At 44.2% G+C, this 27,463-nt stretch overlaps 2 protein-coding genes across 15 annotated transcripts in view; both read right to left on the bottom strand.

The window, feature by feature from the left end:
* Positions 1 to 27,463, bottom strand: part of exoc3l1 (exocyst complex component 3-like 1) — a 490,744-nt gene that overhangs the window by 185,100 nt on the left and 278,181 nt on the right. The gene's annotated exons all lie outside the window — the stretch shown is intronic.
* The window catches only part of adat1 (adenosine deaminase tRNA specific 1), a 525,603-nt gene continuing 499,567 nt past the window's right edge, over positions 1,428 to 27,463 (bottom strand). For 3 of the 14 annotated variants that reach the window (XM_037253621.1, XM_037253625.1, XM_037253626.1), the window contains 7 exons: positions 23,076 to 23,130; positions 17,692 to 17,822; positions 9,042 to 9,708; positions 8,609 to 8,754; positions 5,537 to 5,636; positions 5,314 to 5,400; positions 1,428 to 1,834 (listed from right to left, as the gene is read on the bottom strand). In XM_037253621.1, the coding sequence (XP_037109516.1) occupies positions 1,702 to 1,834; positions 5,314 to 5,400; positions 5,537 to 5,636; positions 8,609 to 8,754; positions 9,042 to 9,708; positions 17,692 to 17,822; positions 23,076 to 23,130 (1,319 nt within the window). In that variant the 3' untranslated portion in view covers positions 1,428 to 1,701. Of the gene's footprint in view, positions 1,835 to 5,313; positions 5,401 to 5,536; positions 5,637 to 8,582; positions 8,755 to 9,041; positions 9,709 to 17,098; positions 17,120 to 17,691; positions 17,823 to 23,075; positions 23,131 to 27,463 lie in introns of those variants that run through there. The other 11 variants (XR_005098161.1, XM_037253622.1, XM_037253623.1 and 8 more) reach the window with 11 other exon arrangements.

Genomic DNA, 27,463 nt, shown 5'->3' with positions numbered 1-27,463 from the left:
CATCGGACTGATCCGGGACGGTGACATGACAGCGTACAGACAGGAGGTGGAGTAGCTGGTCCACTGGTGCAGCTAAAACCACCTGGAGCTGAACCCGCTCAAAACCGTGGAGATGACAGTGGACTTCAGGAGGGACCCTTCGCCACTTCCACCCCTCACCATACTCAGTAATGATATTCCCACCACAGACACCTTCAAGTTCCTGGGATCCACAATCTCCCGGGACCTGAAATGGGCCGCCCACATATACTCTGTCCGGAAGAAGGCCCAGCAGAGGTTGTGCTTTCTGAGACAGCTCAGGAAGTTCAATCTGCCACAGGAGCTGCTGAAGACGTTTTACACTGCCATCATCCAGTCTATCCTCTGCACCTCCATCACCTTCAGGTTTGGATCGCCCACCAAACAAGACAAGCACAGACTGCAGTTCTACGGAAAAGATAATCGGGACCAACCTCCCATCTGTCCAAGACTTGTACCTGTCCAGGACCAGAAAACGTGCAAGTAACATCTCTCCAGACCCTTCTCACCCAGGTCAGTCTGTTCAAACTACTCCCCTCCGGACGGCGTTACAGAGTGCTGTACGCCAAAACCAGCAGACACAGACACAGCTTCTTCTCCCAGGCTGTCGCTCTGATGAACTCACACCACTCATAGAGACTCAGAGACATCACTGTGCAATAACATCCTGCTCTTGCCACTTAAATGTTGTTAGTTACCTGAACGTTGTCAGTCACTTAAATGTTGTACAGAGGCTGAGATCAACCAGAGTCAAATTCCCTGTTTGGCAAGCACAAACTTGGTCAATAAAGCTGATTCTGATTGAAAACAGTAAATAGCAATTAATAGCAATATCATTGAAATATCCAAAATTAATATTGACATAAAATAAAAAAAATTGACATTTTTCTTATATGTAGAATAAATGATATGTAGGATATCACCAAATGATCTGTAGGATAAAATATCAAAATGATTCCTTGACCCCCAAATATATATTTTTAACAAAACATTCATCATTTAGGTGAGAACAGAAACATAGAAATGGGCTCTTTTTGGTGAATTGATGGCACTTTTCAAACCCTCCTATTTCTAATACAAATTGTGATCTCACGGTATCAGGATACATTTATTTGTTTGACCCTAAGTTACTCTCATACCGAAGAGGATTTTTGCAAATGATTTGAAGTCACCAGCCTATTATGGTGGTGTAACCTTTCTTCTGATTAGAAGGGAGTTATATACAGTGATCCCTCGCTACTTCGCGTTTCGTTTATCGCGGCTTCACTACATCGCGGATTTTTTTTCCAAATTAAAAAAACATTTAAAAGTCAAAACAAAACTTCAAAATTGAGGAAACGTATCTAACCTTTAGGACAATGTAGTATTGCTCCAAATGTTCGTTTACATTCCTTTAGAAGTCCGTTTTCGCTAACTCGTTAGCCTGACCAGTACTTCTTGTTGGTGACCATACTTTGCGGATTTCACTTATCGCGGGTGGTTTTTGGAACCAATTATCCGCGATAAACGAGGATTACTGTAGTAGGGTAATGACTTTTTTATGACACTCCAGTGGATCCAGCTGTGTATATGATATTAGCAAGGAAAATAAACATTGTTCAGAGGGGAAAATGAACACAATCCCAAACTCAAATCTAAGATAAGTTTGTTTCCCCAAAAACATTAATGGAATTATTTTGGGTTTCATTTGAAGAGCAGGAGGTCTCTGTTACTGCGTGGCCAAATAGGGAAAGCCTGCTTGCGAAGTAGTTGCCAAGCTTGTTGGTAGGTGTCAGATGCCTCCTTGTAGTCCAAGTAAGTGTGTAGATCTGTTCTCCTGCAGACATACAATCATATCATTCTCATTCACCTCTCTGTATTTGGATTAGTTTATTTTATGAAAGAAAACAATTGAACAATATTTAATAGGGTACTGACCTCTGTTAAAGCTGTGCAATTTAAAACATCCAGCTATTTGACTGAGAAATCATTAAATGTCAGGCGAGAATACTGCTATCAGTCCTAAAAGTGGTGATAATCGGCGTTGCATAGAGCAGGGGTTTTCAACTGGTTTTGTCCAAGGGACCACCATTATAACCAAGAAGGGAACCACTGGTTTGGTGGAATATTATTTTATTTTGCACCAAAGGAGGATAGACCTATACAGACTATATACAGTGCCTTGCGAAAGTATTCGGCCCCCTTGAACCTTTCAACATTTCGCGACATTTCAGGCTTCAAACATAAAGATATAAAAGTTTAATTTTTTGTCAAGAATCAACAACAAGTGGGACACAATCGTGAAGTGGAAAAAAATTTATTGGATAATTTAAACTTTTTTAACAAATAAAAAACTGAAAAGTGGGGCGTGCAATATTATTCGGCCCCCTTGCGCTAATACTTTGTAGCGCCACCTTTTGCTGCAATTACAGCTGCAAGTCGCTTGGGGTATGTCTCTATCAGTTTTGCACATCGAGAGACTGGAATTCTTGCCCATTCTTCCTTGCAAAACAGCTCGAGCTCAGTGAGGTTGGATGGAGAGCGTTTGTGAACAGCAGTCTTCAGCTCTTTCCACAGATTCTCGATTGGATTCAGGTCTGAACTTTGACTTGGCCATTCTAACACCTGGATACGTCTATTTGTGAACCATTCCATTGTAGATTTGGCTTTATGTTTTGGATCATTGTCCTGTTGGAAGATAAATCTCCGTCCCAGTCTCAGGTCTTTTGCAGACTCCAACAGGTTTTCTTCCAGAATGGTCCTGTATTTGGCTCCATCCATCTTCCCATCAATTTTAGCCATCTTCCCTGTCCCTGCTGAAGGAAAGCAGGCCCAAACCATGATGCTGCCACCACCATGTTTGACAGTGGGGATGGTGTGTTCAGGGTGATGAGCTGTGTTGCTTTTACGCCAAACATATCGTTTTGCATTGTGGCCAAAAAGTTCGATTTTGGTTTCATCTGACCAGAGCACCTTCTTCCACATGCTTGGTGTGTCTCCCAAGTGGCTTGTGGCAAACCTTAAACGAGACTTTTTATGGATATCTTTGAGAAATGGCTTTCTTCTTGCCACTCTTCCATAAAGGCCAGATTTGTGCAGTGCACGACTGATTGTTGTCCTATGGACAGACTCTCCCACCTCAGCTGTAGTTATCTGCAGTTCATCCAGAGTGATCATGGGCGTCTTGGCTGCATCTCTGATCAGTCTTCTCCTTGTTTGAGATGAAAGTTTGGAGGGACGGCCGGGTCTTGGTAGATTTGCAGTGGTCTGATACGCCTTCCATTTCAATATAATTGCTTGCACAGTGCTCCTTGAGATGTTTAAAGCTTGGGAAATCTTTTTGTATCCAAATCCGGCTTTAAACTTCTCCACAACAGTATCTCGGACCTGCCTGGTGTGTTCCTTTGTCTTCATGGTTCTCTCTGCGCTTTAAACAGAACCCTGAGACTATCAAAGAGCATGTGCATTTATACGGAGACTTGATTACACACAGGTGCATTCTATTTATCATCATCAGTCATTTAGGACAACATTGGATCATTCAAAGATCCTCACTGAACTTCTGGAGTGAGTTTGCTGCACTGAAAGTAAAGGGGGCCGAATAATATTGCACGCCCCACTTTTCAGTTTTTTATTTGTTAAAAAAGTTTAAATTATCCAATAAATTTCGTTCCACTTCACGATTGTGTCCCACTTGTTGTTGATTCTTGACAAAAAATTAAACTTTTATATCTTTATGTTTGAAGCCTGAAATGTCGCGAAATGTTTAAAGGTTCAAGGGGGGGGAATACTTTCGCAAGGCACTGTATTTGCATCTGTATGTCTATTTTGGGACTCTCAGCTACATTTGACATAATTTGGCTAGATAAATGATTAAAAAATTCGGACTCAATGTCCCCCGCCTCCTCTGGGACGTGGGAAAAGCTCTGCCAGAGGTGGGAGTTGAAGCTCTTCCTGACAGGGGATTCTGCCAGACATTCCCAGCAAACCCTCACAGTACGTTTGGGCCTGCCAGGTCGGACCGGCATCTTGCCCCACCATCGGAGCCAACCCACCACCAGGTAGTGATCAGTTGACAGCTCCACCCCTCTCTTCGTCCGAGCGTCCAAAACATGCGGCCGCAAATCCGATAACACGACTACAAAGTCGATCATTGAACTGCGGCCTAGGGTGTCCTGGTGTCAAGTGCACACATGGACACCCTTATGCTTGAACATGGTGATCAATATTGACAATCGGTGTCGGGTTTAGATCGGGGGGGGGGCCATTCCTCCCAATCACGCCCTTCCAGGTCTCACTGTTATTGCCCATGTGAGCATTGAAGTCACCCAGTAGAACAATGGAGTCCCCAGAAGGAGCGCCCTCCAGCACTTCCTCCAGGGACTCCAAGAAGGGTGCGTACTCTGAGCTGCCGTTTGGTGCATAGACACAAACAACAGTCAGGACCCGTCCCCCCACCCGAAGGCGGAGGGAGGCTACCCTCTCGGTCACTGGGGTGAACCCCAATGTGCAGGCGCCCAGCCGGGGGGCAATAAGTATACCCACACCTGCTCGACGCCTCTCACCGTGGGCAACTCCAGAGTGGAAGAGAGTCCAGCCCCTCTCGAGAGGGCTAGTACCGGAACCCAAACTGTGTGTGGAGGCAAGTCCGACTATGTCTAGTCTGAACTTTTCTGCCTCGCACACCAGTTCGGGCTCCTTTCCAGCCAGAGAGGTGACATTCCATGTCCCAAGAGCAGGCTTCTGCAGCCGGAGATCGGACCGCCAAGGTCCTGCCTTTGGCCGCCGCCCAGCTCACAATGCACCCGACCCCTTTGGCCCCTCCCACAGGTGGTGAGCCCATGGAAAGGGGGACCAACGTTTCCTTTTTGGGCTGTGCCCGGCCGGGCCCCATGGGCAAAGGCCCGGCCACCAGACGCTCGCCTTCGAGCCCCACCTCCAGGCCTGGCTCCAGAGAGGGGCCCAGGTGACCCGCGTCTGGGTGAGGGAAATCTGAGTCCATATATGTTTTGCCCCAGACAACATGGCTCCTAGGATCATTGGGACACGCAAACCCCTCCACCACGGTAAGGTGATGACTCACGGAGGGGGTATGACATATGACATATTTGTTTTTTTTAATTGCATTACAGAAAATAAAGAACTTTATCACAATATTCAAATTTTCTGAGATAGTCCTGTATATATGCGCGCGCGCGCACGCACGCACGCACGCGCGCACGCGCACACGCACACGCACACGCACACACACACGCACACACACACACACACACACACACACACATATATCTATATCATATAAAGAGTATCTAGTACCTGAGAGAGTCAGGAAGTGCCGAAGCGTCAGTGGACCTCACCAGCGACAGGAATGAATGGAAAAGTTCAAGTTTACACAGGGCAGACCTCGTGTGCGAGTGAACGAGAGAGAGAGAGAGAGAGAGAGAGAGAGAGAGAGAGAGAGAGAGAGAGAACGAGAAACAAATGGGGACAAAAATTAAAATTATTTTATTTTTCTTGTATGAGAGTACTGTATGACTACCTAGCTTTAGCTGTACCCAGTGCCTTCTTGACAACTCCTTGTTTGAAGCCGTTAACAGTGACATCAAGTGGCTGCACAGGCACTTTACACCAACTGACAGCTGAAATGCATAAACAATGAATCATATTTACACGTTTGCTTATGATTATGAATGTGCTTGGATTATCAAAGGCAGTCAAAACACCTGTTTCTGTTTCATTTGAGTGATCTTATTTGCAGCACTGTTGGACAAGTAGTGTCATCACAATATCAAAATTCTGACTTTTGATAATATACAAAAATGTTCATCATAGCATGACTTTACATAGTTTTTGAACTGCCAGTTTTAGAGCAACTGTACTGACAAATAACTAATACTAATTAGTAGTTTTTTGTTAATATTTTTCCATGAAAATTGGTCAACACGATAATTTGTAAAACATTTTTGACTCAACAGTGCCATTAAGTGTAGATCAACAGATAACACAATGAACTACTACAAATGTAACTTCAGGAGTAATCAATACATCTTCAAGTGTAAATATTGTGTTTTCTTAAAGTAAAAGTAATGGAAGGCATGGAGTGGAGTTTGCCATATGTGCTCAACTAACCAACTAACATACACGCACGCGCGCACGCGCACGCGCACACGCACACGCACACGCACACGCACACGCACACGCACACGCACACACACACACACACACACACGCGCACACACACACACACACACACACACACACACACACACACACACACACACACACACACACACACACACACACACACACACAAGCAGACTTTTCTTTGTATGAGATACTGTCATTCATAGGTTAAGAACTCAGATCCCTTATAACGATAGAGAAAATTGGACTCAGTTTTCCCTTGCCCCCTCTGGAGTCAGGCCTGGAGGTGGGGCTCAAAGGCGAGCATCTGCTGGCCGGGCCTTCACCCATGGGGCCCGGCTGGGCATAGCACAAAAAGGCATCGTAGATCATCCTTCCCATGAGCTCACCACCTGTAGGAGGGGCCAAAGGGGTCAGGTGCACAGTGAGCTGGGCGGCGGCCAAAGGCGGGGGCCTTAGCTGTCCGATACCCGGCTACAAAAGCTGGCTCTAGGGATGTGGAATGTCACCTCTATGGCCCAAGCTGGTGTGCGAGACAAAAAAGTTCCAACAAGACATAGTCAGACTTGCCTCCACACACAGCGTGGGTTCTGGTACCAGTCCTCTTGAGAAAGGTTAAACTCTTTTCCCCCTCTGGAGTTGCCCTCGGTGAGAGGCGCTGAGCAGGTTTGGCAGGTGTGGGCATACTTATTGCTCCACGGCTAGGCACCTGTACATTGGGGTTCACCCCGGTGAACAAGAAGGTAGCCTCCCTCCGCCTCCAGGTGGGTGGACAGGTCTTGACTGTTATTTATGTTTATGCACCAAACAGCAGTTCAAAGTGCCCACACTTTTTGGAGTCCTCAGAAGAAGTGCTGGAGAGTGTTACTTCTGGGGGAGGCGGGGGACATAGAGTCTGAGTGGACCATTTTCCGTGCCTTCATTGTTGAGTCGGACGATCGGAGCTGTAGCTGTAAGGTTGTAGGTGCCTGTCATGGTGGCAACCCCCGAACCCGCTGGTGGACACCGGTGGTAAGGGATGCTGTCCAGCTGAAGAAAGCGTCCTAAGGGGCCTTTTTGGCCTGTGGGACTCCGGAGGCAGCCGAGGGGTACTTGATGTCCAAGTGGAATGCAACTTCTGTTGAGGCAAAAACTCGGGCATGGGAAGGGTTCAGTGAGGCCATGGAAAATGACTTCCGGACAGCTTTGAGGAAATTCTGGTCCACTATCCGGCGTATCAGGAGGAGGAAGCAGTGCACCATTAACACTGAATAGTGGAGATGGGGTGCTGCTGACCTGGACTTGGGACTTTGTAAATCGGTGGGAAGAGTACTTTGAAGAGTTGAACAGTTCCAACGACATGCTTTAAGGAAGCAGACCCTGGGGGCTCTGAGGTGGGCAAGGCTCCAAGGGTGGAGTGCCTAATGGTTCTGGATGTTGTGGAGCTATCCTTGTTGACACACCTCTACAACATCGCGTGGAAATCGGGGACAGTACCTCTGGACTGACAGTGGTCCCCCTTTTTAAGAAGGGGGACCGTAGGGTGTGTTTCAACTACAGAGGAATCACACTCAGCACATTGCTGAGGCACGCCCCGCGCAATCAGGACTCATTGCCGCTGTCCGGCACACGTAGGAAAAAAAGCACTATTGTCCCGAATCTTGGACGGCAGTGCTTTTATCCTAGGTGCTTTTTTCTGAACCTTTCTGCACGGCCGTGCGTTTTTCTTTGTGTGTGGCTGTGTCACATCTCCGCTCTCGCCGTGCTAGCCGGCTGACGGCCTCAGCGCTAGACCTCGGGGACGGACATCTCCAATACGTAACTGCGCGATACCTGTTCAGTGTTACCTGCTGATTAGAGTATAGGTGCCGTTCGTCGCGGGTCAGTCAGTTCACGCCATTTCGTCTGCTTTGACACGCGGTTTGCCTGATCCGCTGTGTAACGAGATGCCACCACAACGCACGATGTGAGCTTGCTGACTCATCAGTTGCCTTGTGCACCCACTCTACTGGCATTCGAGCCTCCATTTTCCCCTTTTCCTGCCTGGCTGGTTGTCTGTCTGCCTTGACAGACGCATGCCTTCCACCTGATTCCTTTTTGCCTAATCCGATGTGTAAAGAGATACCACCACAACCCATGACGCAGGCTCGCTGACCGGCTCATCAGTCCGCTCTGCTGCCATTCTAGCCTCCCTTTTCCCCTTTTCCTCTTTTTGCATTTCCTAAATAAACAGTCCGTGTTGGACATGGTCCTGCCTTGTTCGTGACAGGCTGGCTGCCACTCTTCCCGCGCTTGTCTGCAGTAACGCACATTGCTCAGAGGCAGGCACGCCCGCGCTATCAGCGTGTATTTAAACATTGTTTTCTCGTCACTTAAAAGCCCGCGAAGTAGCGCATTCGCGAAAAGTGATGCGCGAAGTGGCGAGGGATCACTGTACAACTCTAGGAACCTTTCAAACACACCTCATATGATTCCTTGATTACGCTACCTGCCCCACAGGGTGTGATGCATCCTTGTCCAGCCTTGTGTCGGAGCTCGGTCTGGGGACGGCTGAAGGGAAACTCCAAATTTGACTGGAGAAAAACTGGTTGAGACAGTGAGAAACCAGCAGGGAGATCTGATATATGGGAGCATCTGAATAGAACAGGAAAAATGCAGAACAAGAGCTCTCAACACTATCAAGACTGTATACATCGTGAACATTACTGTGAACAGAAACATCAATATCAATAAATAAAAGATAAATTCGACACTGAAACCAGTATTTGAACAGGTGAAGCGTGCTTAAAAAATTGCACAGAATAGTCCATCATGTCTACTACGTATGATAAAAAATAAATCATGGTAACTATTGAGTCTATTGTAAGCTGTTATGAAAATAACTACAATGACAGGTATTTTTATCATGCAGTAAGCCTCACCTTGTGATCAAAGCTCTTTGCATGACCTCGTGGCTAAAGGGGCATTTTCCTACCACTACAGTGCTAAAGTAGAGTGCTTCCTCCAAGTAATGGAAAAGAAGTGCACCCTGGAAGCCGAGTACTCCCCAGCGAGCTAGCTTATCACTGCATGAAAGAGACAGGGTTGACACTCCTCGACCAGGCTTAACCCGCAGTAATCCTGTGTTATGGTATCTGATGCCTGGTTGAAGAGGGTCAGCAAGGCCACCTAGTACAGACTTGGCTCCTGTTCTGTGAACATCATAAACCTCTGACTTCAACAGGGCGAAGATCATAGGGCGAACAGTTGAATGAGCACTGGTTTTCATAATCAGCTGTTCTGAAGTTGAAGCATGTGAGATACTACCAAGTTCTGTTTTGGCAGATGTGCTCTGTAAAGGCTCATCATCACTTGTAGATGAGGATGAAGACAAGGAAGAAAGCAGCTTTGATTCTTGAATATCCTCCTGTTTTGTCTCTTCAGGGTCACTTTCCTCTAGAAAGGACCGCTTGGAGTTTTGCCGTGGAATATGTTCCCCTTTTCTTTTCAGGCCTCCTCCTACTGTCTGCGGATCATTCTTCATAGTTGTGTCAGATGTGCAAGCTCGGTGCTGCCTTCCATTCGTAGGGATGATAGAGGCATCACCACCTAGTAAACAAGAGTTCAAATTCTGATGAGATGGTCGCTATTTTTAAAGTCTATATGGCATATTAAATTTAATTTATACAGTAATCCCTTGTTTATTGCAGATAGTTGGTTCCAAGACCTTCCGCAACAGGTGAAGATCCGCGATGTAGAGAAAATACATTGTTACACTATCCACAAAAGATTTATGAACCTTTTTTGTATTTTTAAACACTTAATTGTACTTTTAAACTCTTTTTTGTATTTTTGAACAATTTATTTAACATTTTAAAGTCAAACTGACTTTCAGAAACATTCTAATTTATAATAAATGAAAAAATAAAGAACTAAATAAGAGTAAATATATTGTTACAACAGGGGAGGCCAACCAGTCAGAGACTAAGAGCCACATTTTTTACTGTCATCGCAAAGAGCCACATCATACACATGAGCACACATGAACACCCCCCCCACACACACACGCACACAAACACGCACGTACTACAGTACTAAAACCACAGACCAAAGACCACATTTTCAACAATGAACATTGTGTGCATTGTCTCACACAGACAAACTCTCAGTTCAACAAATTCCACAAACAAAAACATGTTTTTTCACTTACTATGTGTGGCGGGACAGACCATTCGTTTGAGTTCGTCGTTTTCAGGAGACAAGATTTCAATAACGTCACTGAGGCATATTTTAACGAACTCCACTTCATTGTATGGCTTTTTAGCCCGTGCAATGTTCCAAGCCAGTTGAAACAATGCAAGTGTGACAGTCTCTGAGTGCTTCGTAATTTTTTTGAAAAACTGTACCTATTTTTCTGCCTGACTTTTCAAAGTCTCCAAACTTGTGCCTGCGAAATTCAGTCCCTTTTGCAAAGTCCTTATCGATATTGGCATGAAGTGAGCTGAAGTGGCGCTGACCATTTGAAGCTTTTAAATGCGCCAATGACGTCCGACATATCAGGCAGAATGGCTTGCCATAGCGTTCAACAAAAAACAACTTTAACTCTGTTAAAAACGTCCTGTGTTCATCGTCATATATTCGTTTAGCTGTGCATTTTTTCCTTGCCATTTTGGCAAGCGTCTTGTCAGCTTTTCTGGACCTAATGGGCCCCTGTAGTCACAGTCGCCATTCATAAAAAAAGCGGGCAAAACCAATCGCTCTGTTTGTCCCTCCTCCTTTGCGGGATTTCACCTCACGCGCATGCGCGTTTGACCAAAATACCGTATTGAACTCAAGCGAAGCAAATACGCACGAAAAATAAACACAAATGTTGATATGAACGTAAAAGAGCCGCATGAAACTAGCCAAAGAGCCGCATGCGGCTCGCGAGCCGCGGGTTGGCCACCACTGTGTTACAATATCCACACAAGACTTTTATGAACCTCCATTGTAGCTTTACACAGTTTTTTAAAACACTTTTTTGTATTTTTAAACATTTTTGTAAAAATTTTAAAGTCAAACTGACTTTCAGAACCATTATTTAAATAAATAAGAAAATAAATAAGAGTAAATATATTGTTACAATAGCCACACAAGACTTTTATGAACCTTTTATGAAGCGTAAACGTGTCAGGCTCCTCTCTGCTCCAGCATGCTGGCCCGCTGATGCGCCCCTGCGGGAGGATATCCGTACAAGACTTTTATATAAATCCATCCATCCATCTTCTTCCACTTATCCGGGGTCGGGTCGCGGGGGCAGCAGCTTTAGGAGGGACTCCCAGACTTCCATCTCCCCAGCCACTATATCCAGCTTATCCCGGGGGGTCCCAAGGCGTTCCCAGGCCAGCCGAGAGACATAGTCTCTCCAGCGCGTCCTGGGTCGCCCCCGGGGTCTCCTACCGGTGGGACATGCCCGGAACACCTCCCCAGGGAGGCGTCCAGGAGGCATCCTGATGAGATGACCGAACCACCTCATCTGGCCCCTCTTAACGTGGAGAAGTAGCGACTCTACTCCGAGTCTCTCCCGGATGACCGAGCTTCTCACCCTATCTCTAAGGGAGAGCCCGGACATCCTGCGGAGGAAACTCATTTTGGCCGCTTGTATCCGGGATCTCGTTCTTTCGGTCACGACCCATAGCTCATGACCGTAGGTGAGTGTAGGAGCGTAAATCGACCGGTAAATTGAGAGCTTTGCCTTTTGGCTCAGCTCTCTCTTTACCCACGATGGACCGGTACAGAGTCCGCATTACTGCCGACGCTGCACCGATCCGCCTGTCGATCTCGTGCTCCATCCTCCCCTCACTCGTGAACAAGACCCCAAGATACTTGAACTCCTCCACTTGGGGCAGGATCTCATTCCCGATTCGGAGAGGGCATTCCACCCTTTTCCGACCGAGGACTTGGATTTGGAGGTGCTGACCCTCATTCCGACCGCTTCACACTCGGCTGCGAACCGCTCCAGTGAGAGCTTGAGATCACGGCCTGAAGAAGCCAACAGCACCACGTCGTCTGCAAAAAGCAGAGACGCGATGCTGAGGTCCCCAAACCGGACCCCCTTAACGCCTCGGCTGCGCCTAGAAATTCTGTCCATAAAAATTATGAACAGAATTGGTGACAAAGGGCAGCCTTGGTGGAGTCCAACCCTCACTGGGAAGGAATTCGACTTACTGCCAGAAATGCGGACCAAACTCTGGCATCGGTGACACAGGGACCGAACTGCCCTTATCAGTTGGTTCGGCACCACGTACTCCCGAAGCACCCTCCACAGAACCTCCCGAGGGACACGGTCGAACGCCTTCTCCAAGTCCACAAAACACATGTGGACTGGTTGGGCTAACTCCCATGCACCCCCGAGGATCCTGCCGAGGGTGTAGAGCTGATCCACTGTTCCACGGCCAGGACAAAAGCCACACTGCTCCTCCTGAATCCGAGGTTCGACCTCCCGACGGACCCTCCTCTCCAGCACCCCTGAATAGACCTTACTAGGGAGGCTGAGGAGTGTTATTCCCCTGTAATTGGAACACACCCTCCGGTCCCCCTTCTTAAAGAGGGGAACCACCAACCCAGTCTGCCAATCCAGAGGCACTGTCCGCGATGTCCATGCAATGTTGTAGAGGCGTGTCAGCCATGACAGCCCCACAACATCCAGAGCCCTGGGCGGGTCTCATCCACCCCCGGGGGCCTTGCCACCGAGGAGTTTTTTAACTACCTCAGTGACTTCGACGCTCGGCCGGGTGGCTGTCCGGGGACGGTGGATGGGGCTCAGACATGGCTCTTACGCACGCCCGGTCCTATTCTATGGAGCTCTCTTCCACCTCCTTGCCACCTCCGGGGGTGGAAATCCACGCCGCCACACGCCTGGAAATTGACGCCGGTGCTTGGGGCCGTGTGGCGGTGAACTATTTATGTTATAGTTATTTTACATATTTCGTGTAGCAACATCTCAATGTTTTTATTGTTACAGTTCAGTAGTTGTTGGCTCGTTGAACTCTTGTTTTGTTAAATAAAGAGCCGTTTACCAAACCCACATCTTTCCTTGTACTTTGTTAACGCTACAATATAGTTATATACTAGATCTGTGGAATAACGACGAGTCTGACGTCAGGGCGCACGCGCGGCGGCGTTGTTGACAAAGGACGAGGAATTTGATCGATGGATTTAGTGATTTGGAGTAACACAGATGGTTTGATAATATTATTGCTTATATAATAGTTATTTGATATATAATTTATATATCGTTATATGGGTCTGTGGAATATTTTGAAGTGCAAGCGCCGTCAGCGGCGCGCACCCGGCCGGCATTGATGACATAAAGGACAATCGATGTATTTAATGATTTGGAGTGACACAGATGGTTTGATAATATTATTGCTTATATAGTAGTTATTTGATATATAATTTATATATCGTTATATGGGCCTGTGGAATATTTTGAAGTGCAAGCGCCGTCAGCGGCGCGCACCCGGCCGGCATTGTTGACATTACATTATTTATGTAATAGTTATTTGAATAACTCTGAATGTTACGTCAGGCCCGTTCTCAGCTCTTCGTTTGTGTTTATGTCACGTTAGCATACCTATCGTTTAGCCTGTTGTTGCTCGTTCATGTCTGTTCTTGGTGTTGGATTTTGTCGAATAAATTTCCCTCAAAATGCGACTTATACTCCGGAACGACTTATATGGGTTTTTTTTCGCGTTATTGTGCATTTTATGGCTAATGCGACCTATATTCTGGAGCGACTTTTAGTCCGAAAAGTACGGTACATGTACTTAACGGGTTCGGTCTTGGAGTCCAGAACCACACTAGTACAAGGATTGCTGACCCCAGAAGGGGACTGCTGCCACTACGAGGTCCCAGCGGGTGAAGCAGCTGGGAAGGGCTCGGTGCACGTACGGAGTCCCCATCACACGCTGCGCGTGGTAGTGTGTGGTGGTGTGGAGCAGGCGGAGAGGCTCACCAAGAGGAGTAACCAGTGGAGACGAGTTGCAGGGAATTTGCACCCGTACTGCAGCTTCGGCTGAAGGAGGGGCTGCACGCCATACACACACAATTTCAAGCAATCCTTTGTTCTTCACGCTTCTTCCACGTGACAAACTAACTCAAAATTTCACACTGACATTCTAAAATCTGAACAATTCCGGGAGAAACTGGTATGATAGTCTACTTGATTGCCGGTTCTCAATGCCCAACCATAGAAATCCATCAGGGATCTACATCTATCAGCGAGTGGTGGTATGACATTTCTTGGGTAGAAAAGTCACTGGTTACCCGCTACGCAGTACGTGAAGAGTTTAGTTTTGTGTGGAGAGTAAAGAGACTTACAACTCGCCTTCAGTGCAAGTACGATCTCCGACCTTGCTAGCAGACAAAACAGCCACCGCAGAACTTGGGTTTTTCCACGGCATTACATAAGTTGTCAAACTTGACAGACTACTATCTGAAGATTTAAAACACAGAGATACCACACATAAAGCTTACTTGGCCATCTGTGATCACATTAGGATGATAGGCTAAGGCAGGGGTCACCAACCTTTCTTAAACCGAGAGCTACTTCCTGGGTACTGATTAAGACAAAGGGCTACCAGTTTGACACACACTTCTGAATTAGCCAATTTGCTCAATTTAGCTTTCACTATGTGTTATTATTGTCATTTACAGTTCACATGTAAGTGTGATTTTAACAAGAATAGCAAAAATACAGTCAAACCTCGGTTTTCGACCACAATCCGTTCTAGAAGGCGGTTCGAGAAGCGAATCGGTCGAATTCCGAATCTATTTTTCCCATTACAAATAATGTAAAAAAATTTAGTCCGTTCCAAGACTAAAATTAACCTCTATTTTTATTTTTTTTTAGCATTTTTTCATTTGTGCATTATTGTCCGGTCGCTCAACTGCAGCGCACCGCCGAACGCGCAACCGTGGCGCGTCGCCCACCGTGCAACTGCACCGCGCTGGTCGCATTATTGTGACGGAGCCGTCGCTGAAATTTAGAAAATATTTTTAAAGTCCTGATGTACTTTCCAAAATTTAAGCGGACCTCAGTGCGCAGGGAGCTTAATTTGGTCCGATCGCGCAACCGCAGCGCGCCGGGCGCTCACTGTCGCATTGCTTTAAGAGCGTCTTTGTGTTTTAGGATGGCTTTACTGCTCCCACTTGCTTTATTTGGAGGCATGATTAGGGGTTAATACAATCCTCAAAATAACAAAAATACAATAACAACGGAGTCAGTCGGCATCTGGGCCGCGCGGTCGGGTTATCTCGGGTCCTCCCGGCTCATCTCGCGAGGTTCGACCACCGAATTTCGTTCGACAACCGAAGCAAAAAAATCTCAAATTTCTTGTTCGAATTCCGATTTGTTTGAGAACCGGGACATTCGAAAACCGAGGTTTGACTGTAAAATAAATAGATGCAGCTCACTGACAAGTGCCGTTATTTGAGCTAATTTTAGAATAGTCCTGCGGGCGACTCATGCGGTCCTCACGGGTGACCTGGTGCCCGCGGGCAACGTGTTGGTGACCCCTGGGCTAAGGTAATCTGCATTTGATTTTTTTTCTCAGCAGTAGAAAAGAAGCGGTGACTCCACATTAAACCTGTCTAACGTTAATAGTCAATATCAGAAATCGCTCAGCTTTCTGTTTTTGCACCGCTTTTGCTTCTTGGTATGTAATGAGTAAGCAATCTGTTAACAAACAACACATTAGTGAATGGTATTGGATCTTTTACACTTCATTTTTAAAATATATTAGATTGTAATTGTTTTAAAAAATACATTTGAATATTAGATAGTAAAGAATATCTAGAATGTATAGAATAATGGAATTACAGACAGAATTGAAGATACTAAAATGCTAACTATGAATGTTTTCTTTATTTAGTAATTGCTGTATGGTGGCAAAACGAGAAAAATCAAATCTCATATAGCAGCAATATCATTTATTTTAAGATATGGTATCACACAAGGGGGCAGTAAATGAGATAAAGGCGAGTGCTGAGTGGGAGTTACTAGTGTTTAAAACATTTATGTGAACATTTAAATTGTAAATTTAGTCATTTATTATTGATGGCGTCAAAGCAAATACCAGCAGATCTGGCAGAGGTGTGACTGACATAATTCGAAAAATACCTTTGGAATTATAGTACTAATTTGCATTTTTGCAGTTGTGCATGGGAAGAGGATGAGGAACTCATCTGGATGACACTCTGAATCCGAATTTAAAGGCAGGATTCACTATGACTATGCCATCAAATGAACTATCAGCCCCAAATCCGTCACTATTTCTTCTTCATTCTCCATGAACCTGGATGTATTCTACCTAGTAAGTCATAGTTAGGCAAAACATCCACACCATTTAAAATTTTGTTTCACAGATCTAATACAATGGTACTTTCAACGACATTTTTTTTTTTTTTTATGTGAAGGGTGTGAGAAACACAAACATTTGTGAATGTCACTGGGCATGGGTATCAGTGGAGGAAATGACTACATATATTCAAAAGAAAATGATAAAGAATGTTACAATAATAGAAATGATGATATTAAAGGGAAAACAGCAGTCATACTATCAGCAAAACAAAACAAATAAATACCGTATTTTTCGCTCCATAAGGCGCACTGGATTATAAGGCGCACCCTCATTGAATTTTTTATTTTAGAAATTATTTCATACACCGGAGTAAAAGGCGCATAAAATAGAAGCTATACTGCAACAAACTGAGGTTGACTAGGGTTGCGGTATGCATCCACTAGCCAATAACCAATGAGCCCTCAGTAAACAATGGCGTTTCTCAAAGTATCTCCTATAAAAGTGATCGGAACCGACTAAAGTTCGATCTAACACATTGGTACTTATGTTTCTTTACCATATCGATCCGTAAATTTACTCGGAACATTAACGGAGCAGCCTATTTTGAAATGAAATAGCCTCGTGCGTATAGCAGCTATCGTTATAGCATTAGCCACCCGCAAACTCCCATGAGCCTCAGCTCGCAGACTCCCATGAGCCTCAGCAAAGTGTCATGGCGGCCCCCTGTAAACAATCACATTTCTCAAACTCTCTCCCATAAAAGTGAACGGAACCGATTAAAGACTAATTTAACACATTGGTGCTGCTTATTTATGATTCCGTTGGATATTGATCCGTAAACGTACTCGAAAACATTAACGGAACAGCCTATTTTGAAATGAAATAGCCTCGCGGGTACAATAGCAATTTAGTGACGCGCCCTGACCACGGTTGCCGTAATGCTGGGAAGCGTGCGACCTTGTAATTTACTAGTCGTACTAAAACGTACTGAGATATTTTGGCAGAGCGCTGTGTACAACCAGTATGGATCAACAAATTCATCAATTGATCCATATATAAGGCGCTCTGCATTATGGCGCACTGTGGTTTTTTGAGTAAATCTTAAGTTTTTAAGTGCGCCTAATAGTGCGAAAAATACGGTAAACCAAAATAATCATAAACAGACAAAAAACACATTCCGTCACACAAACTCTATTCTGTTTTAAAAAATTTGAAGTCAACCTTTTCACACAGTCAAGCTGAAACTTACATGGCGTATGACTGGAAAAGAAGAGGAAAGAAATTCCTGGGTGAAGTCTCCATTTCCCTTGATGCAATGTCTGACAAAACACAGAGCTTCCCCTTCCACTCACAGCTCTTTGCAACTCCTGGGTTAGATACCTACAAACATAGATACAAAAACCTTACGCTCAATGAACACAAATCACTGATAGGTGAAGGTCTGGAAAGGTATGGCAGCAAACAGAGCTAAAACTGATAACAATTTGGAGGAATACGGAGGACAAATCACAAATTATATATGGGACAAAGCCCTTGACAGTAGGGCTGAAAGATTTAGCAGTTTCAGATCAGAACAGTGATCTCAGATAACGTGATTTCATGATCGTCAAAGCTGTGTTTTTTTTTTTTTAAGGGTGGGGGGTGTCAGTGTTTGGAAGGGGAATGCCCTTCCATAAGAAAAATCCGGTGGCTACATTTGGTCTAGCCGTTTTTATCGCCCCTCTATTCCTCAAAGACAAAGATTTCCCGACATTTTGCATTGAAAACCGAATATAATGAGTTCAGAGGCGGGTTCCTGGGTTCCACTGTACGTTATTCGAGAGAATTGATGAATTTATTTTTACCGATGACATGCTGAGCTTACAGCTTCTTTAAGACTTATTTGTTCAACCGTAGGCCACACACTGTGGCACTTTTGAAGTCGCAACAGAAAACAAAATGAAAACGCCACAGAGAGATCAATGTATTCTAATTAGGCGAGCTTAGACTTTGGTAATGTAAGATGGCCAACAATAGCTTCACTTCTCATAATAGTAATAGCACTCCTGTGTACATAATAAACACAAAACCGCAAATGAATCAGCAACCAACTCAGTGACCTAGTGGTAGAGTGTCCGCCCTGAGACTGGAAGGTTGTGGGTTCAAACCCCGGCCGGGTCATACCAAAGACTATAAAAATGGGACCCATTGCCTCCCTGCTTGGCACTCAGCATTAAGGGTTGGAATTGGGGGGTTAGATCACCAAATGATTCCCGAGCGCGGCACCGCTGCTGCTCACTGCTCCCCTCTCCCCCAGGGGATGGATGGATCAAAATCACTCAGGGATGGGTTAAATGCAGAGGACAAATTTCACCCCACCCAGATGTGTACTTTAGTGTCAAATTATTAACTAAATTAATCCCAGATTTAAAAAAATCCTGAAAAGCAGAATAAAGCAATTATTCAATGGAAGAATTTTTTTTTGTATCGTATTTTTCGGACTAAAAGTCGCTCGGGAATATACGTCGTATCAGCCATAAAAAGCACAATAAAGTGAAAAAAAACATATATAAGTCGCACCGGCGTATAAGTCGCATTTTGGGGGAAATTTATTAGACAAAATCCAACACCAAGAACAGACATGAACGAGCAACAACAGGCTAAACGATACGGTATGCAAACGTGACAAACGAAAAGCTGAGAAAGGGCCAGAAATAACATTAACAGTTATCCAAATAACTATAACATAAATAACACCTTTATCAAACCATCTGTGTCACTCCAAATCATTAAATCCATCGATCGTCCTTTATGTAAACAATGCCGCGTTTGCGCCGCGCCGCCGGACTCGTCGTCAGTTGCAGTTCAAATGATTCCACAGGCCCATACGTATAAATTATATATCAAATAACTATTATATAAACAACAATATTATCAAACCATCTGTGTCACTGCAAATCATTAAATCCATCGATCGTCCTTTATGGAATCAACGCCGCGTGTGCGTCGCGCTGCTGACGTCGGACGCATCAGTTGCAGTTCAAATTATTCCACAGGCCCATATAACGATATATAAAGTATATATCAAATTCCTATTATATAAACAACAATATTATCAAACCATCAGTGTCACTGCAAATCATTAAATCCATCGATCGTCCGTTATGGAATCAACGCCGCGTGTGCGCCGCGCCGCTGACGTCGGACTCGTCAGTTGCAGTTCAAATTATTCCACAGGCCCATATAACGATATATAAAGTATATATCAAATTCCTATTATATAAATAACAATATTATCAAACCATCTGCGTCACTCCGAACCATTAAATCCATCGATCGTCTTTTAAGGAATCAACGCCGCGTGTGCGCCGCGCTGCTGCCGACAGACTCGTCAGTTGCAGTTCAAATTATTCCACAGGCCCATATAATGATATGTAAAGTATATATCAAATTCCTATTACCGTAATTTCCGGACTATAAGCCGCACTGGACTATAAACCGCACCAGCTAAAATCCGGGGATATTTTAGTTTTTTTCTTATATAAGCCGCACCGGACTATAAGCCGCATGTGCACACGAGTTTTTTACAAAGAAAGACAGTACACAGAAAGCCTTTTTAAAGTTTTAATAACATACTTTAACATGTCTTTCTAAACATTGCCTGTGACGCAGCAGTAGTACCGCAGCAACACGGAAGTGTGCACGCGAGTTATTAACAAAGAAAGACTGGACACAGAAAGCTTTTTTAAAGTTTTAATAACATACCTTAACATTTCTTTCCAAACACTGCCTGTGACGCGGCAGTAATACCGCAGCAACATGGAAGTAACACAGCACTAATAGGGTTTGATTAAATAAAACATACCGGTAAAAGTCACTGAGACGCGGCGGTAACACAGCAGCAACACGGTAGCACAGCACTAACAGGGCTGATTAAAAAAGCATACAAGTAAAAAAAAAAGCTTCATCGTCTTCATCTTCCTCCTGTGCATTGAAACCATCGAAGTCTTCCGATTGGAATAGCGTTAGTTATCCTTTGCCACACACTTTCTCAGTATCTCTTTCGTCGTCGGTTTTATGCATTTCTTCTAGCATTTTCCATGATGAGGGTCTGTTCATGCTAATTTTATTCATGCACGAAGCGCTAAATTACATTAAACTAGCGAGTGACACGTATAGCTCCAGAGTAGACGGGACCACGAAATAAAGAAAAGGGTGATGCAACACAATGTCATCAACATCGACTGCCTTTAGCTTAAAAGCGGCATCATATGCATTTCTTTTGTCCCCCATAATGACGGTTTGTGTATAAAAGCTTCCTTTCAGTAATGTCCGTCTTGATCTCGTTCTGTCTCTTCTTTGTGTGAATTATACGGCACTATTTTCCTGGTGGATGGACATGCGATCAACACACCACTTTTCTCCCCAGTGACCGTGTCCATATATCCCTCCGTCCAGCAAAGCGGTGCCGCACAACAGCGGTCCACAACCTTTTTACGAGTGTATAAAAGTGATCAAGTCATCACAAAAATCACGGAAATAATCATATATAAGCCCCCCATAATGATGGTTTGTGTATAAAAGCTTCCTTTCAGTAATGTCCGTCTTGATCTCGTTCTGTCTCATCTTTGTGTAAATTTTACGGCACTATTTGCCTGGCGGATGGACATGCGATCAACACACCACTTTTCTCCCCAGTGACCATGTCATATCCCTCCGCCCAGCAAAGCGGTGCTGCACAACAGCAGTCCACAGCCTTTTTACGAGTGTATAAAAGTGATCAAGTCATCCCAAAAATCACGGAAAAAATCATATATAAGCCCCCCATAATGACGATTTGTGTATAAAAGCTTCCTTTCAGTATTGTCCGTCTTGATCTCGTTCTGTCTCATCTTTGTGTAAACTCTACGGCACTATTTGCCTGGCGGATGGACATGCGATCAACACACCACTTTTCTCCCCAGTGACCATGTCATATATCCCTCCGCCCAGCAAAGCGGTGCCGCACAACAGCGGTCCACAGCCTTTTTACGAGTGTATAAAAGTGATCAAGTCATCACAAAAATCACGGAAATAATCATATATAAGCCCCCCATAATGATGGTTTGTGTATAAAAGCTTCCTTTCAGTAATGTCCGTCTTGATCTCGTTCTGTCTCATCTTTGTGTAAATTTTACGGCACTATTTGCCTGGCGGATGGACATGCGATCAACACACCACTTTTCTCCCCAGTGACCATGTCATATCCCTCCACCCAGCAAAGCGGTGCTGCACAACAGCAGTCCACAGCCTTTTTACGAATGTATAAAAGTGATCAAGTCGTCACAAAAATCACGGAAAAAATCATATATAAGCCCCCCATAATGACGGTTTGTGTATAAAAGCTTCCTTTCAGTATTGTCCGTCTTGATCTCGTTCTGTCTCATCTTTGTGTAAATTTTACGGCACTATTTGCCTGGCGGATGGACATGCGATCAACACACCACTTTTCTCCCCAGTGACCGTGTCATACATCCCTCCGCCCAGCAAAGCGGTGCCGCACAACAGCAGTCCACAGCCTTTTTACGAGTGTATAAAAGTGATCAAGTCATCACAAAAATCACGGAGAAAATCCTATATAAGCCGCACCGGACTATAAACCGCAGGGTTCAAAATTTGAGAAAAAAGTCGCGGCTTATAGTCCAAAATTTACGGTATATAAACAACATTATCAAACCATCTGTGTCACTCCAAATCATTAAATCCATAGATCAAAATCTTCGCAACGCCGCGTGTGCGCTGCGCCGCTGACGTGGGACTCGTCTTCAGTTGCAGTTCAAATTATTCCACAGGGCCATATAATTGTAAACAACAATTTTATCAAACAATCTGTCACTCCAAGTCATTAAATCCCGTGATCGAATCCTTTGACCTGTAAACAACGCCACGTGTGCGCCACGCCGCTGACGTCAGTTGCAGTTCAAATTACAGTAATCCCTTGCTACATTGCAGTTCGTTTATCGCGGTTTCACTACATCGTGGATTTTTGAATTTTGAAAATTTGTGAATAAAACATATAAGTCACCCAAACTATGAAAAAAAACGCGACTTATAGTCCGAAAAATACAGTACTCACAAAAAGTTTACTGATACCGAACCTAAAACCATGTCACAAAAACCGAGGTACGCACTATACTAGGTCTGTACCGTTGCACCTCTAGTCCATAAACTCCAAAATAGTCACTGATCGTTTTGAAATTTTCTTACCTTTAAATGGGTATTAGTAGAGATGTGCATAGGGATTTTGGTGATAATAGCTAAGTTTTCGGACAGTTTCATTTGCAGTGTATCAGTCACAATCCCAACCTCAGGCTCACGTCCTGATAATTCTCTCTTTCTCTTTCTAAATGACATTAGTTTGCCAAGGCGCTCTTGCCGCAAAGATAGCATTTATACTTTGCCATGTGTGGAAATCAGGAGGAAGTATAGTGCAAACTGCACTCAGCTGTCAAACGTCTTGTGTGTGTTTGTGGTGGTATATCAGTCGAGCAATATCCTTTGTGAATAGGATGTTAACGTGGGTCAAACTGCAGGTGCAGATGAAGTCCAGTTTAAGGATTAACAGTGGCCACAGTTCAGCCATTGTGGTTTCGGCTCTGTGTGTAAAGTACCCACCTGAGACAACCTCTTCTGGCAATGACTTCTGCATGGCTGTCATTGAGCACATCACCTGAGCAGAGTAAAAGAAAATTGAATCTGTCTGACAGACCTCTACAGTATGTATTTAAACCATACTACCAAACCAGCTACTCGTAGACCATACACAGTGTCATGTAACACGGGGTGTGGGGGGAACAGATGGTGCAAAAAGTGAGTATGGATTGCTCCCAGGAATAAATTGGCAGGGCTGAAATTCCAAATTTTAGCAGCAGATGGTGCAAAATTTGAATTGAGAATTATTGAATAAATTGGCAGGGCTGAAATTCCAAATCTTTCCACGAGATGGTGCCAAACCGTTACAGGATACCAAAGATGGGCAAGACAAGCTGAACTAGCAAAAATAGAAATAAACAGAATAACACAGGGTCGGTTTTTGGGTCACCACGGAAGCACAAATGTGGTTTTTATTTTTTGATCTTAATTTCTTTGCTTGGCTAAAATATATTCTGTAACAGCTTAAAGCAATATTATCACTCAAATAGACCAAGGTGCCCACCACTATGAAAATGGTGGTGTGTTTGAAAGATTGATACAAAAGTTGTTTTTATTTTTTTATCTTAATTTCTTTGCTTGGCTAAAATATATTCTGTAACAGCTTAAAGCAATATAATCACTCAATTAGACCAAGGTGCCCAACATTATGAAAACGGTGGTGTGTTTAAAAGATTGACTCAAAGGTTTGGATTTTTGATTTTATGGTTGATTGAAGTGTAACTTTGAAGTATTATTTTTACAAAAAGAGAAGTGAAAAAAAGAGGAAGTAGGGGGGCTTACCAGGGTGTTGGCCGAACCTTTGGTGGAAGATAGTGCGTGTGACAGATGAAGGGTGGAAACAGCTGCCAGAAAGCAGCAGGTGTATAAGCGTGGGAAACTGGGCAGTATAGAGGCCAGCGAAATGGCGGGGGGGGGCAGAGAAGTCTATAAAAAGACCGCTATAGGCAGCTACGGGGCTCTCTCTCTCAAAACGCGTTCATACGTGAAGAAGCCCGTACGAGTTCCAAGACTTTTTCTAAGCCTCCGAGATCTTTGTGTGAGACGCAAGATCGCTTGCCTGGATTAACTTGGATTTACTCAAAAGAATTGGACTGGACAACATTGCATGAGGAACTAGGTGAGGGGAACGACTTTTTCTGTATTTCCGCGAGGGGGGGGTAGTCGGTCCTCTCGAGGCCAATCTAGTTCCCAAATTGGAATTTTAGAAATAAGATCGAACTGATCACTCGACTTTATTTCCACCAAAAAATGACACCCAAATGGTAGCTACCTTTTCCTTCTTTTCTGATCTATGTTTTACAATCAAAGTACTCCGAGATTGAATGATTTTATTTGTACGGGTATCAGTGAGTGGGATTGTTCAGTATTTGGAGGAATTAAGATTTGTAATTCTATTTCATGCTTCTTCAATAAATGTGTTTCATATACTCATTTAATTCGTTGTGCGCTAATTTGTATGATATATGCAATCGATTGTTTGTGGTTGGTTTGATAATTCGATTTATTGACGGGAGATTATTATGGTATGCAATCATACCGTAATAAATAAAAATAACGAAGGTGTTTAAATTAGATTAATTGGATTGGTGTAGAGTTAAAAGTAATTTAATTGTCCGTCGAGCGCGGGCCCGTTCCTATTTTTGTCGGGCCGCGTCAAAAGCTAAATCGGACAGTTTTGGGGACTAAATTGCCTCCATAATTATTTGAGGGATGAGTACATCTCGTTAAACATTTAATTTGTTTAAATATTTGCTTCACTTGAGTAATATAACGAAGGTGTTTAAATTAGATTATTTGGATTAGTGGTAGAGTTAAAATTGGTAACGGGCCGTCGGGCGCGGGCCCGTTCCTATTTTTGTCGGGCCGCGTCAAAAGCTACATTGGACGATTTTGAGGGATTAATTTGCCTTCAAAATTAATTGCAGGATATTTATAATTCGTGTAAATCATTTTGATTCGTATTAAGAAAAATATTATTCCTTTTAAAACAATCGAGTTGGTTGAAGCATTCCAATATAATGTTAGAATTAATGATTTAATACATTAAATTCCTTCTCAAACACTATTATTGTCATACTTCCACTAATTTGATTTTTCTTCGAATAAAGAGAAGTAGGCTCGCTACTTCCGCAACAAAGTGGAGCAGATCCATATCAAAAGTTACTTCAGCAAAACTAGTGCAAGGGTGCGCTAGAACAACGAATCCCTGAGGCCTTAACAAAGGCATCTAAAAATATCCGTAACATAACACAAGCATCAAACAACTGAAGGGAGCCATCAGTATGGCGCGGTCATTTCGACAACTCGCCTCGAATTGAGTTACTCGGCTCGCCCGTCGGATGACTTGAGAGGGATTGGCGTCATAAAGAAATTAGATTGATTCTGGTAGAATTAATTTAACTCGGGTGGTCTGCACCCTGCTGACGCATGACTGCGCTGCAACCTACAGCACCAACCGCATGGTGAAATTTGCTGACGACACGACTCTGGTGGGTCTCATCACCAAGGGCGACGAGACTCAATACAGGTTGGAGGTTGACCTTCTGACCACGTGGTGCAAGGACAACAACCTCCTGCTGAACGTCAACAAGATCAAGGAGATTGTTGTTGACTTCCGGAAAGGTCACACCCAACACCTGCCGCTGACCATCGACGGTGCTGTGGTGGAGAGAGTGAGCAGCACCAGGTTCCTGGGGGTGCACATCAGTGAGGATCTCTCCTGGTCCACCAACACCGCATCACTGGCGAAGAAGGCCCAGCGCCGCCTGTACTTCCTGCGGAAACTCAGGCGAGCGTGTGCTCCTCCGGCCGTCATGACTACATTTTACCGTGGCACCATTGAGAGCGTCCTCTCCAGTTGTATTGCTGTTTGGGGTGGTAGCTGCACTGACTACAACATGAAGGCCCTCCAGCGCATAGTGATCACGGCTGGTAAGATTATTGGTGCTTCACTCCCCTCCTTGAAGGACATTTACGCCTCCCATCTCACCCGCAAGGCGACCACGATTGTGAGTGATGTGAGTCACCCCGCTCACTCTTTGTTCGATCTTCTGCCCTCTGGGAGGAGGTACAGGAGCCTGCGCTCCCGCACCACCAGACTCACCAACAGCTTCATACTCCAGGCTGTTAGGATCCTGAACTCTCTCCCCCCTTCTGCGTAGCGTCCTGTACTTTTGCGCTATATTCTGACTGTCTGCTGTATGCACACTTGCTCCGTTTTGCTCCTCTTATTTATTGTGTTATTTGTTTATTTATTATTTATTCATCACTCTTATTATTCATTGTTTGTGCCTTCTTGTTTTTATTTTGTGTTGTTTGCTTGTATGTATGTCGTGTACTATGTCTTGTCACCGTGGGATAGTGGTAACGTAATTTCGATTTCTTTGTGTGTCTTGGCATGTGAAGAGATTGACAATAAAGCAGACTTTGACTTTGACTTTGAGATATGGGCGAGTCCCTTCACCCCGGCTTATCGAACCAGTTACCCAATAAAGCAGGGCTGTCAAACTTTTCATTGTGGGCCTCACTAGTTATGGTTGCCCTGAAGATGTCATGTCCCACAGGGAAACTACATACACACATGAACTGATCATCGCTAGGGGAGTTAGCATATGCCTGGTTTGTTTGGTATAAATACATGAATGAATAACAACAAAATGCAAAACATTAAAAGCACATATTTTGTAAAAACATAATTGCATTTAAGATAAAACATCAGCAGCTTAAGTCTTTCCTTTTTAGGAAAGAGAAATTTCTGTACAAGTTTTAAAAGTCTGATTATTAAAAACACCTATGACTGATGTAAGATTTGTTCACAATCAAATTAATATCTGAAAAAAAATCAAACAAATGTTGCTTCAATTCATGAACTTTGCTTATGCTTTAATGCACAAACTGTCACCACATGGAAAAGTTACTTGTGCTTTTTCCCATACAGCATGAACATTGTTTGCGTCATGCGTAACGTGTGACTTTTTGTTTTGTTTTACCTCTCCGTGAGTCGTCACCTTACTATGGTGGAATGGGTTAGCATGTGATCCATGGAGTTATGTTGTCTGGAGCTTTATAACCCTGGCAGGGTCACCCATGGCACGAGGTCTGTCAAGTGGCATGGTGGTACGAGATGGTGTAAAATTAGGTATTGAATTTGGCCCAGGCACATTGGCTATCCCAAAACATGTCGTAGTTCAAAATTTCACCAGGAGATGGTGTTAAAGCTTGACATAGGGGTGACCTGATGGAAATTAACAAATCTAATAAATTAAATTGTTAGCAATTGGGAGGACACGACCTGTTCAAACACGTAGCAACGCACAATTTTGGAATAAGAGTTTGCTATGCCATAATTT

The sequence above is a fragment of the Syngnathus acus genome, chromosome 6 (genome assembly GCF_901709675.1).
Source record: "Syngnathus acus chromosome 6, fSynAcu1.2, whole genome shotgun sequence".
NCBI classification, from domain to species: domain Eukaryota; kingdom Metazoa; phylum Chordata; class Actinopteri; order Syngnathiformes; family Syngnathidae; genus Syngnathus; species Syngnathus acus.
This window is presented reverse-complemented; position numbering and strand designations above follow the sequence as displayed.